The following is a 12,500-nucleotide window of genomic DNA, read 5'->3' on the forward strand; positions in this document are numbered from 1 at the left end:
TTGTGTGTCTGTGTGTCTGTCTGTCTGTCTGTCTGTGTGTCTGTCTGTGTGTGTGTGTGTCTGTGTGTGTGTCTGTTTGTGTGTGTGTGTGTCTGTGTGTCTGTGTGTGTGTCTGTGTGTCTGTCTGTCTGTGTGTGTGTCTGTCTGTCTGTCTGTGTGTCTGTGTGTGTGTCTGTTTGTGTGTCTGTGTGTCTGTGTGTGTGTCTGTGTGTGTGTGTGTCTGTGTGTCTGTCTGTCTGTGTGTCTGTCTGTCTGTCTGTCTGTCTGTCTGTGTGTCTGTCTGTCTGTCTGTGTGTCTGTGTGTCTGTGTGTGTGTCTGTTTGTGTGTCTGTGTGTGTGTGTGTGTGTGTACCTCTCCTCTCGTCCACTGTGTTGACAGCGCTGATGAGTCGAGGACTGTTGGACTCTGAATATTCAACGAAGACGATGAGCAGCTTCAGAGACGTCTTCACCACCAGACGAGACTGCAGAGAGAGACGATCAGTGTCTGTCCACCAGGTGGCGCCACAGCTCTACTCTGATACTTAAACCTCCTCCATCACTGACTCATCTGAATCACTTCCTCCACAACTTTAACACTTTATTAAACTGGGATTTCTTTCATCAGCACTCAGACTCCAGGTCCTCCAACTGGGTCGTGGTGGGTTTTAAACAGGCGGTCGAAGGTCACCACTGACCCTTTAACATCTGCCCCCGAATCAAAACAAACCCACCACTTGTCCTGAATGCCACCAGATGTTTAAGATTTCAGATTATAAAAGGTTTTTAATAAATCTGACTTGTGTTCTGCTGACAGGCTCCACTGTTGCAGCATCAAACACGTCTTCTTCTGTGGTGGATGGCTCAAACTTTGTTCGTGGTGGCTGCAAATGTTTCTGTCAGCTCAGCTGCTGGTTTAACAAGCTGGTTATATGGATATGTTTTTGTATATATGGTTTATTATTTTCGGACTTATTCAGAAACAAACTTCATACAACCATTCTTTCAAAATAAAAGCTGGTATTAAAGGTTTGTTTACAAGGTTTTGATTTCTTGTAAACAAACAAAAGTTTCCATTCAGTGTTTCTCATGCGCATGAATTTTTTAACTCTAACGAACGTGCTCAACGTATTTTCCTCCTCATAAAACATTTGCAAAGACGATTTTCTGAACATTGTGTACATCCATGTTTGCTAGCTAGCTCGTCTTCTTCACTGTTTGAAGATGTACGTGCTTCATCTGATCACCTTCAGATTTCTGCAGTTCACCAAATCACATTTGAGACCTCTTTAAGAGGAGAGTTTGTTGGCAACTTTAACAACACGGAGGGAATCGCAGGCTGAAGACGATCCGGATCGCTGATATTCAGATTGAATTTCTTCAGTTTAAAAAGTTTGTTGAGTTATGCTGTTCTGTGTCTGGGGACTCACCAGACTTCCTGTCAGCGTGTAGAGCCACTGCACCGTCTCATTGTGGTTTATCACCCCGTTCATACCGTCCACAAACAGCATGATCTGACTGAGAGCTGAGAGACACACACAGACAGACAGGCAGACAGACAGGTCAGTGTTAGCTTTCCACAGACGGCTCCAGCAGCTCCAGGCGAGCCTATAATCTGCAGAGCTGACTCAGCTCTCTGTGGGTTTGCTGGACGTGGAGCTGCAGCTCCGACTTTCCATCAGAGAGACGATCACAAACCGGCTGACGGAGCCGCAGACCGGGGCCCCCGAGTTGGGTAGCATCTGCTTCTGCTGATCTGTGTGCTGGTCTCAGGCCTGTGGCTCCGCTGTTTCGGGGGGGGGGGGTACCTGACAGACGGTAATCCTTCATCATACCCCTTCAATATTTTGGCTGTGGTGGGTCTGGAATGTTCTCAGGATGTTTTCAGTAACAGAAACTGAAGTTCAACCTTTCAATTAGAAAACTTTTTTCAACGTTTCAGCTGACTGAGTCACAGCTGGGAAAAGACTTCTATTTACTGACACTTCAATCAAATCATAATTTCTATTTCTCTAATGAGCTGATCTACTCCACAATCTCTCCAGGACCCCCCGGGGGAACACGCACCTCTGGTTGGCTCACCTGTATTTAAATCACAGGCTGCATCAGGGTCATGTCTCTCAGAGGAGCTGCTGTTGCTGGTGACTGTGTGTGTGTGTGTGTGTGAGCGCCCTCTAGTGGGTTGCCACGGTGACTAAGTAAGCTATGACTGAGCTGTAGTGAAGTCCAAGTCAAGGAGAAGTCTGTAAGAGGATGCAACAGGATGTTTAGTCCTCTCTGGGAGTCCTGAGGCCTCTGAGCAGCAGGGCGGAGTCTCACCTCTCAGGATGTAGTTCTGGTAGTTGTGGTCAGCCTCCGCTCCAACTTTAATGAAACACGTCAAACCTTCAGAGGCCACGAACTCTGGAACCAGGTCTTCATCATCCTGCAGACAAAAGACAGAGGAGATGTCAGACTGTGGACTGGATCCACTTTTGCTCGTCTTAAACCTTCTTCCCCTTGTTCATGTGAAGTCGTACAGAAGGATGAAAACTTTGGTATCATTCTGATGAGTCAGGACGACTGGACAGCGTCTGTATCGCAGAGTCTCCTTCACCCCAACATCTACAGTTATTATTATTCTATTAGTTATTATCACATCATTTAGTATTTAAATTAGAGATAAAACAATGCTGTTGATGAGAGTGTGTGTTTTACCTGGAAGAGTTGTTTGAGGGAGAAGAGAGACCGTCTGAGCTCTGGACCCTGAGAGTTATACAGCTTCTCTGAAACACAAGAAGAAGAAACACAGGAAGTCACTTTACTACCAGAATAAATGTTCAGCCGTCGCTTCTGTAGGTTTAAATGCGACAAAGCCGTATGTAGACAATGTGTGTATACGCAATGTCTCCAGCATTCAGACCAAATGCGGCGAAAACGTCAGTCCTCCCATTCATTTCAATGTGAGTCGTTGCGGTGGTGGTAACTGTTTTGGAGAAACGCAACCTGACGTCAGAGCTCTAGAGCTCCCACACCACCGTACAGTGAGTGAGTCCATCTATACCAATAAAGCTATTGATAAGTGATTGATAGAAAATGTGCTGAGTCAGGACCCTCAGCAGCTCCAGAACCTGTTGTGACAGCCTGCTGGGGGTGCTGGGTGAGAGTGAATTTCAGGGGTGGGGGGGTGCTAGGAGTAGCCCAAGGAGGAAGCCTATAAATGGGGGGGGGGGGGCTGCAGAGAGGAAACTATTTCCTGTTTGTTTCTCCCAGAGGTCAGGACCCCTGACTCATTCTGTATTTCACAGGAAATGATGAGATGCAGCATGTTGAGAAAGACCAGAGGAAGAAGCTCAGCTCAAAGCCCCCCTGTGTCTGAGTACAGCCTCACAGAGCTGCTAGCATGCTGCAGTGAAGTCAACGGAGTAGTGAAGCTAATGTAAGTAAGATCTAGGAAACGAGTAAGGAAGTAAGAGCAGGAAGTAAGACGTAAAAGAATGAAGAATTCTCTGAGTCTCGTTTTAAAGAGCTGAAGTTTAATGAGACGCTGAACACAAACAAACTGACTGCAGACAGAACGAGAAGTTCACAAGACAGTTCACACACACACACAGTCAGTAACCACGGCCGTCGTAGTAACGGGAAGTCATGGGAGTCTGTTGTCATGGCAACACAAACTATAAATCACACCCTGTTCCGTGTGAATGGACTTCACCTCCACATCAACAGCTGTCACCACTCTGCCCTGTGAAATTACGGGATGTCAGAACTCTACTGGTCGAGGCCATCAGCTTACTGGTTTGACTGGCTGAGAGCCTTGTTGGCATTGATTACTGGCTGATGACATCTAAAGAAAACAAGGAAGAGCAGTGTTTACATCTTGAACACACACGCAGTGTCTTGTTAACATGGCTGTGGGAGTACAAACTCTTCACGTTTGTGGGACTGAAACAGGATTACAACACAGAACGAAGACTGAGGGGACAAAAGCACCACATCTGAAAACAAGACTGCTGTCCAGGTCCAACAGTGTGTGTGTTTAACACGACATGCAACCGACAACACGGTGCTTCTGTCTTTGTAAAGAGACGATGAGATCAACATGATCAGATGTTACAGTAAACATCAGGACGTCTCAGCCATCGTTGTCAGTGAGAAGTCGAGTGATGCATCTTCCTCAGGAGAACCATCTTTGGACAGATGAGAGCTCTGCTTCTGTTGACGTCCATCTTTGTGTAAACGTTCATGTTGCAGAGTTGTTCTTTCAGATTGTTTACTGAGGAGTAAACAGGAAGCTGCTCTCCTCATCTTATTTAACTCTGTCACTTCATCACATCAGCATTCTCACAACCAGAGAGAGGCTGCTGCCAAGTCTACTGGTTAAAACTATCCTGCACAAGACCACAAGACTACCAGACTACGATACCACGAGACTATGAGACCACGAGGCTACAAGACCACAAAACCACAAGACCACAAAACCACGAGGCTACAAGACCACAAAACCACGAGACCACAAAACCACGAGGCTACAAGACCACAAAACCACGAGACCACGAGACTACGAGACCACAAAACCACAAGACTATGAGGCCACAAGGCTACGAGACCACAAGACCACGAGGCTACAAGACCACAAAACCACAAGACCACAAAACCACGAGACCACGAAACTACGAGACCACAAAACCACGAGACTATGAGGCCACAAGGCTACGAGACCACAAGACCACAAGGCCACAAGACCACGAGACCACAAAACCACGAGATCACGAGACCACAAGGCTACAGGACCACAAAACCACGAGACCACAAAACCACAAGACTACGAGACCACAAAACCACGAGACCACAAAACCACGAGACCACAAAACCACGAGACCACAAGACCACAAGGCTACAGGACCACAAAACCACGAGACTACAAGAGACAAGAGTTACAGAGACAGCCCTGTTACAGAGACAACCGTGCTACAGAGACAGCCCTGTTACAGAGACAGCCGTGCTACAGAGACAGCCGTGCTACAGAGACAGCTGTTACAGAGACAGCCCTGTTACAGAGACAGCCGTGCTACAGAGACAGCCCTGTTACAGAGACAGCCGTGCTACAGAGACAGCCCTGTTACAGAGACAGCCGTGCTACAGAGACAGCCGTGCTACAGAGACAGCCCTGTTACAGAGACAGCCGTGCTACAGAGACAGCCGTGTTACAGAGACAGCCATGTGGAAGTCATGATGGACAGTTTCACAGTCTGGTGTCAGCTGACTGTATTTCACAGCAGGACGACAGATTCTTAAACTGATAGAATCAATAAATCAGAAAGCTGCACATCAGCACACACAGTTATGTGAGACGTGTCTCCTGACAGAGGGCAGGAACATCATCTCGACTCCTCACAGGAGATCTCCTGTGGATCTACTGCATGTGTGAAACAAGTTGTATGAAGCCTTCAGTGAGACCAGAGCTCTGGTTCTGCTGTTGATCCTAGTAACAAGTTTATAGGAGAGAATGATGAATCAGCAGTCTTTTAACTGTGTCCAACTTCAGCATGAAACAGAGGAATGAGGCGAGTCTGATCTGTGATCTGTAACAAATGTGGGGTCAGATTCATAATGTTGCTGGTTTAAAATCATCTTTGTGTCAGCTTCAGATTATACATATAAACATTTTAGATACCACTGCTTCCACCTGTAGTGGAGCTAAAAGTGAAGATCTGAAGGTGGCGCTATAGGAGAGGTCATGGAGTGAACACGGCTTCTGTTCCTGTCACTGTTGTAATGACGGCAGTTTTCAGAAGGCACCGTGGACTCCTTCATTAGCACTCTGTCGTTACTGCAGGATCAGGGACCCAGTTTATTCCAGTCTGTTCAGTTCAACCTGCTGCAATATTAGCGAGTCGACCTCCTGCAGCGCAGCTTGTTTATGAGTTGTAACGTTGAGAGACAGAGAATAAATTCAACATGACTGACAAAGAGAGAACTCGCCGCCTGAAGGTGGAGAACACAGAAGGTCTCACTTTACTGCTCGAACCACATGGGGGTGGGGGGGGGCGCATTTTATTCTTTTATTTTCTGTGTTTCCACTCTTCTTAGGAGCAAATTGAAAATGTGCATAACAACAGGTGGATGGAAACGCACACATACACATGAAAGATGATGATGATGATATTCTGTTCTGTAAAGCCTGTGCAGTCACACGTTGTCTGTTTTGTCTTCAGCCTTTTGCTGCATCTTAACTCTTAATCTTTCCCATTAACAGTCAGTCTGGCAGTATCATATGTGTGTGTGTGTGTGTGTGTGTGTGTGTGTGTGTGTGTGTGTGTGTGTGTGTGTGTGCGTGCATATATATGTTGTGTTTCAGTGAAGCTCTGTGATGCTTGAACAAAGACTCCAGGATTCTGTTATAGAAATATTCTACATGTCTGCTGCATCATTTAGACACACGTCCCTGAAACTCACTGATATCGCTGCTGGGAGAGCGTGTTTGTCTCTGCAGGGTTTCAGAGGTTAAACACTAATTACTTGAAATTGCTCAGCGGGACAAACGGGGCAGATGTGACAACCAAACAGAAGACAGATGAATAGTTAGAGATGTTTTAAACACAGTGAGAGAGATCACAGAGCTCCAGTTTCAATCTGAAAACACCGGCAGACGTCAGCAGATCCCTGCAGAGTTCCTGTTCTATGTTTAACAAGAAGCCAAATAAAGCTCGACCTGAGGGTCTTTACCAGCAGCAGCTGTCACTGTGGAACAAAGACCGGCTGTGTTTTATGAATCGGTCCAGCTGGGCTGTAAAGGCTGGTGCTGGTGAGACCGACTTGTCAGTCTAAGACACATTTGCGTTTTAGATTTGATCATAAAATGCAGATGTTGGCTCTCTTTGTGCTGCATCATCACAGATATATCGAACCAGCGTGTATGTTGGCCGACAGGTAACAAGAAACGTCATGTAGACCCCTGCAGGGAGCAGCCATGTTTGAACTCTCTTTTTAATTACAGATGAATGTGAACAAGTGGTCCAGTGCCTTCACCATGTTCATCACCTGAATGAACCTGGATTCAAATGTCTTAATGAAATCAACTACTGACAGAAATAAAATATAATTTGTCTTTTGTTCACCGCATCAGTTTGATGCTCATTTCACCAACAACAGGTGAGAGAGGTTCATATGAACACTCTCTAACATGAGGCCCAGTATTTCCATTCAACTGTACACAGTCCGTCTGTAACATGGACCTGGACTTGGACCTGGACCTGTTAGAAGAGAAGTCATCAGGATGGAAATATAACGTTTGGAACGAACACGTTATATTTTTAATGCTCAGCTCAGAACACAAACTGTGTTTGATGAAAAAGAGTAAACATGTTTCCCAGCCTTCCTAACTCTGACAAACAGCACACAGTCAGACTGAACATCCACAGCTAACAGCCTGACTGGGCCAGTGGCGACCGGCCAACTGGAACCAGTTCACTTTACTTATATGCACCATTAATATTGATAACCGTCATCAGGCTGCTCACAGCAACAGCAAACACATTCTGTAAGCAAACATGTCTGATCACAGTCGATCTATATTTGGATCTGATGACAGCTGTTGGCCCACACAGTCCTGATGAAGCAGACCGGTCTCTCTCTGTCCCCCCGTCTGTCTTTCAGTGTTTCCTCTCAGAGAGGAAGGTGAGTCACTCACTGACATCCAACTTTGACCCAAGATGGCCGCCAGCCAGCACAGTTTCTCCACAACAGCTATTATAAAGACAGTGTGTGAGAAAGAGTGTGTGTGTGCGTGTGTGAGAAATTCCTCTCTGCTTACTGCACTCCCACACACACACACACACACTGTTGTTATTGGCTGTTTGTGAAGGGCAAAGGATTCATGTTGCATTCATGTGATTTTTTTCCACCAGCTTTAGAAGTTGACAAGGATCACCTAAATGCATAAACTCTCTCACTTTCTCACACACACACACACACACACACACACACACACACACACACACACACACACACACACACACACACACACACACACACACTCAGCTGGTGTGTGTTGATCACTTGAGGACAGCTGTCCACTTTACATCTGGAGTCAGTATTTACATCCTACAGAAGTCTATTCACAAGTTTCTGACTTTACGAGTTGAGGAGGATCACCTGAACGCACCCTTCAGGAGCTGACTGGCTAAACTGTGTAACAGAGGTGAGATCAGGACAAGAACAGACATGATTCATGAGCACAGACGTCCTCTTTACACACTTTCACTTCTTCTGACGGCTCCTCACATTTAGCTTTGTGTGTGTGTGTCACTGCATTCAGTGCAGCAGGTGGCCCACCTTCAGCCAATAAGGAGCCACTGTTCATCTCACGTCTGTTTTCTGTTTTTGGATTTGTTGCCACATGAATCAAAGAACAGTTTGCGTGTTACTTCCACAGAAAAAGAACGAGATGATTGTAGATGTTGTAACTGCATGGTTCCAGGCTGTCACTCTCAGACTTGGCACAACGTCTTGTTTGTTTGACCCTGAAGGCAGCAGAGGAGAGAACCCAGTCTCTGTCATTTAAAACACAGCGGGGCTTGAAGGAGGAAGCATGCAGGGAAATCCCCTGCCGAGCAGGAAGGGTGGGGTCATGCCAGGCAGAGCAGGGGGAGGAGAGGGTGGAGGGAGGGGCCAGAGAGCAGGAACTCTGGGAAAGTTCAGTGTTTCCCAGGAAAGATGACGTTCCATCTCAACAACTACAGGACAGATTTACATGAAGCTCTCCAGAGGATGAACCCTTCAGTCTGAGTGACTGCATGATCTTTCCTCTAGCGCCACCCTCAGGACAAACTGTACACTACTGGTAAGACTGAGAGCAGATAAATCAGCAGGACTGAACACAGTTATTGTGAACAAAGCTGTGTTACTGTGCAGGTCTGAACTTCGGATCATTTCTATGATGCTTCTGTGGAAAGCTTAGTCCTACGATCAGTCTGGGAGACTCCATTAATCAATTGATTAATTGATCGATTGATCGACAGCAGAATAAAAGTCGCTGTGTGAAGTTAATTCAGGCTTAACTAGCAAACCATGAAGCTCTCCCTGCTAGCAAGCTTGTTAATGCTCAGTCAGCACAATGTTAGCTCATTAGCTTAGCTCAGTTGCTAACGTAACACTAAGTGTCAAGTGTATTAACAGCTGTATCAGCCTGATGTCCTCCTGACAGATGCTAACACACAGCTAACAAGCTACGCTACCTTCCTCCAAGTTGAACTCTCCGTCCAATCAGAGCTCAGCTCTGTCAGGGCGGCTTCTTATTGTTCTCCGAGATATTTAATGCTGGTGTGACCGGGCCTTAAGGCTTCAAAATAATAATAGTTATTAATAGTTGAGAACCCCAAAAAAGTTGCTTTAAGGATCTCAGGGGATCCAGGGTGTAAACTACTGAGTCTGAGACCCCCTCCAGATGTACCCGTTGTAAAATCCTTGAAGAAAATAAGACTTCTGAATGACTGAAGCCTCTTTAAGTTGGTCCTGTCTAGTGTAAATGTGTCCAGCTGCTGAACAGGAACTCAACAGGAACACAACAGGCTGAAAATAAAACCCTGGAACCAGACTGGAGGTTTGGTCTGCTGGGATCAGAACAGCAACAAGGAAACAGAATGAAAGACTGGAAACCCTCTGAGGAGGAGAGCTGTTACAAACCAACACAAACACAGGCAGCAGAGGCAGAGATAAGAGCTGACCTGAGGTCTGTTCATTCTGACCGTGTGACCAGAGAGGGACCACAGACAAGACAGGACCAGTTTAACACTTGTGATGCTGAGGCGTCAAGACGGACTCAACAGGACCAACAGTTACTCCCTCAATAACCAGAGCAGACGCTGCAGTGACGAGTCAGCATGTCACTCATTAATGTTTCCTTAACTGAAAACTGATCCACAGTCAGCTGAACTTTACTAACTAGAGGATAAAGAAGTAAATGTTTATGTACAGTTTATATGATGGCCTACAGAGGGACCACATGAGAACAGCAGACGTCTGTTGTTCACTTACAGAGACGAGAGATTGCTGATGAATGAAGCTGCTGTGAGGAAACTGAAACCACTGACGACAAACGTTGTTGCATGACTCAAAACATCAGGAAACCACATCTTCTATCCTCTCACCATTCCTGAGAGTGACTCCTCCGTTCACTCATCATAATCAGGACTCCACACACAAGAAACCACGACCGTCTCCTCAGGAAGATGTTTGATCGGTGCTATGGAAGCCCACGGTGGACAAAAACACACACACACATATATATATATATATATATATATATATATATATATACAGCTCTGTAAACATGAAGTCCAGAGATCAGCAGCCGAGGTGTCCAACCTGCTGAGGACACGCTGCACCTACACTGAAACAGACTTCAGCGGCAGCAGCTACATCTGCTAACCCTGCTAGCCCATCAGAAGCTAAAGCAGCGGTTCCCAAAGGGCCCTCTGGCTGAATCTGAGGGGTCACAAGATCATTCAAATGATGGAACAGACAAAAACTGTTCTGTTCCACAAAAATGGTTCTGACTCATTTTTTGCCTTCTCTTCTTGTCTTGTAACTTATTTTCAGATGTCAGAAGCCACCAGGATCCCGTCTGCCGTGAGACCAGAAAACCTGAAGAGCAGGGCGCCCCGGTGGCTCACCTGGTGGAGTGTGAACCACCAGGTCCTAAGACTGAGTCCTTACCACAGCAGCCCGGGCTGCTGCACGTCATCCTGTCTTTCTCTCTCCTGCCTTTCCTGTCTCTCTGCAGCTGTCTTTAATCTAATAAAAGATGATGAAAGCTGAAGACAAAACACTGCTCCTGAATCAAACAAGCTGCACTGATTCGCTCCTCCAGTAATCATGACACAGGTTATGAGATGTTTGTAGAACAAATAAACTAAATGGTACTCTGTGAGCGACATGTCTCAATAGAAGGCAGACGGAGAGTCTGAGCAGTAGACAGGAAGGAGATCCTCCCAGCTGACTGAGGGACACGTCACTGTGGTGAACGTGTGGACAGAAAGAGAGTTTCCCCTGAGTCATCACTCCTCTGCTGCAGGAGAGGACGGAGCCGTGGAAAGAACAAACAAGAGGACATGGAGGAGATAATTACCCAGGATGGAGTGAACACGGACTGAGAGCTGAGTCCTCAGGATCACGATGGGCTTCTTCCCTTTTCTGTGGAAAACAGAGAGACAAAGTGTTCACACACAAACATCCAGTGAAATATGAATATCTGAAAATGTACTTCTCCAGAGAGGACTTCACAGGGACACTGGAAGCCACCCAGTACAACCAGTTCAACCTCCCAGTATTGAGCTCATGCTGGAGAGGCAGATCAACACAGACCTGAAGCAGAAAACAGGTCAGAAAAGCCATATTAAACCTCCTTTGACTCGATGTTAAAACACGTCTTCTATATTCACTGTATGTGTGATGAGACGGAGACAACAGTGGTGAGGTATCTTCCTCCTCATCCTCCTCCTCATTCTCACACCAGTTCATCACGTAATGTCATTACAGAGAGACTTTAATATCTGACACGTTCATGACAGGACGTGCTGCATGTTCTGTATTATGTATATATATATATATATATATATGTATAAAAAAGTCCAAAAGTCTGAGACCACATTGAAAATCTCAGTATTTTCACATAAACCTGGAAATAATCACAAAGTTTGAGGATTCAGAAACATTTAAAAACACAAGTTATGACATGTAAAGTGAAGAAGAAATATTTTGATCCTGCACTATTTTTAGGTCGATAATCAAATTTAAGTAAATTTGCGGCATTGACCAACTGAACTCCTTCGTCCAAAAGGTCAGATGTCTTTGAGTTGTGTCCTTCCATCGAAGCATGCGGTCAGATGACTCTCAGGTGGATCTGATCTCCTCGTTCAATGAACTCAGCTTGCAGCCGGTGTTCACCTGTTCTAAATATGGCTGTGCCTCAAGTTTCCAGCAGGTCATTGCTCACTAAGCAGCATTGTGATAGGGGGAAACATGGCATCAGAACTAAGTCAAAGTGTCAGAGGTCAAACTGGTACTCTGAGCAAAGAGGGGCTTTCTCAAAAACACTTTGCAGAAACGGGATCAGTTGTATCCAAAGCTCGATCAGGCAGACCAACAGTGACCACACCATCAGAAGATCAATACATCAAGCTTAGTTCCCTGAGAGATAGAAAAGCACCTTCATCACAGATACACAATCTGCTAAATAAAGAACGCCACACTCCAATCAGCAAAAGGCCTGTCAAAAGAAGGCGGTCTTGTAGTGGTCTCAGAGGACCAGCAGCAGTTTCTAAACCACTTCTCAGAAGGGGAAACAAGGCCAAACACTTGGGGTGGGCTAAGAAACAGCAGCATTTTACTGTGGATGAAGAAAAGTCCTATTTACTGATGAATCCAGGTTAGAGACTTCTGGCAGTAACAGAAGGGTGTATGTAAGGAGACGAGCAGGAGAGAGAATGATACCGCAGTGGATCAAACCAACAGGGAAACATGGTGGAGAGAATATTCAA

The 12,500-nt window shown here is 45.9% G+C and overlaps 1 protein-coding gene across 6 annotated transcripts in view; it reads right to left on the reverse strand.

Annotated features, from left to right (window-relative positions):
- Positions 1-12,500, reverse strand: part of fhod1 (formin homology 2 domain containing 1) — a 46,441-nt gene that overhangs the window by 26,127 nt on the left and 7,814 nt on the right. For all 6 annotated transcript variants that reach the window (XM_070922127.1, XM_070922064.1, XM_070921985.1 and 3 more), the window contains exons 3-7: positions 11,090-11,154; positions 2,677-2,744; positions 2,299-2,404; positions 1,410-1,504; positions 353-464 (exon numbers count right to left, since the gene is read on the reverse strand). In XM_070922127.1, coding sequence (XP_070778228.1) covers positions 353-464; positions 1,410-1,504; positions 2,299-2,404; positions 2,677-2,744; positions 11,090-11,154 — 446 coding nt within the window. The remainder of the gene's footprint in view (positions 1-352; positions 465-1,409; positions 1,505-2,298; positions 2,405-2,676; positions 2,745-11,089; positions 11,155-12,500) is intronic.

The sequence above is a fragment of the Enoplosus armatus genome, chromosome 1 (assembly GCF_043641665.1).
Source record: "Enoplosus armatus isolate fEnoArm2 chromosome 1, fEnoArm2.hap1, whole genome shotgun sequence".
NCBI lineage: Eukaryota > Metazoa > Chordata > Actinopteri > Centrarchiformes > Enoplosidae > Enoplosus > Enoplosus armatus.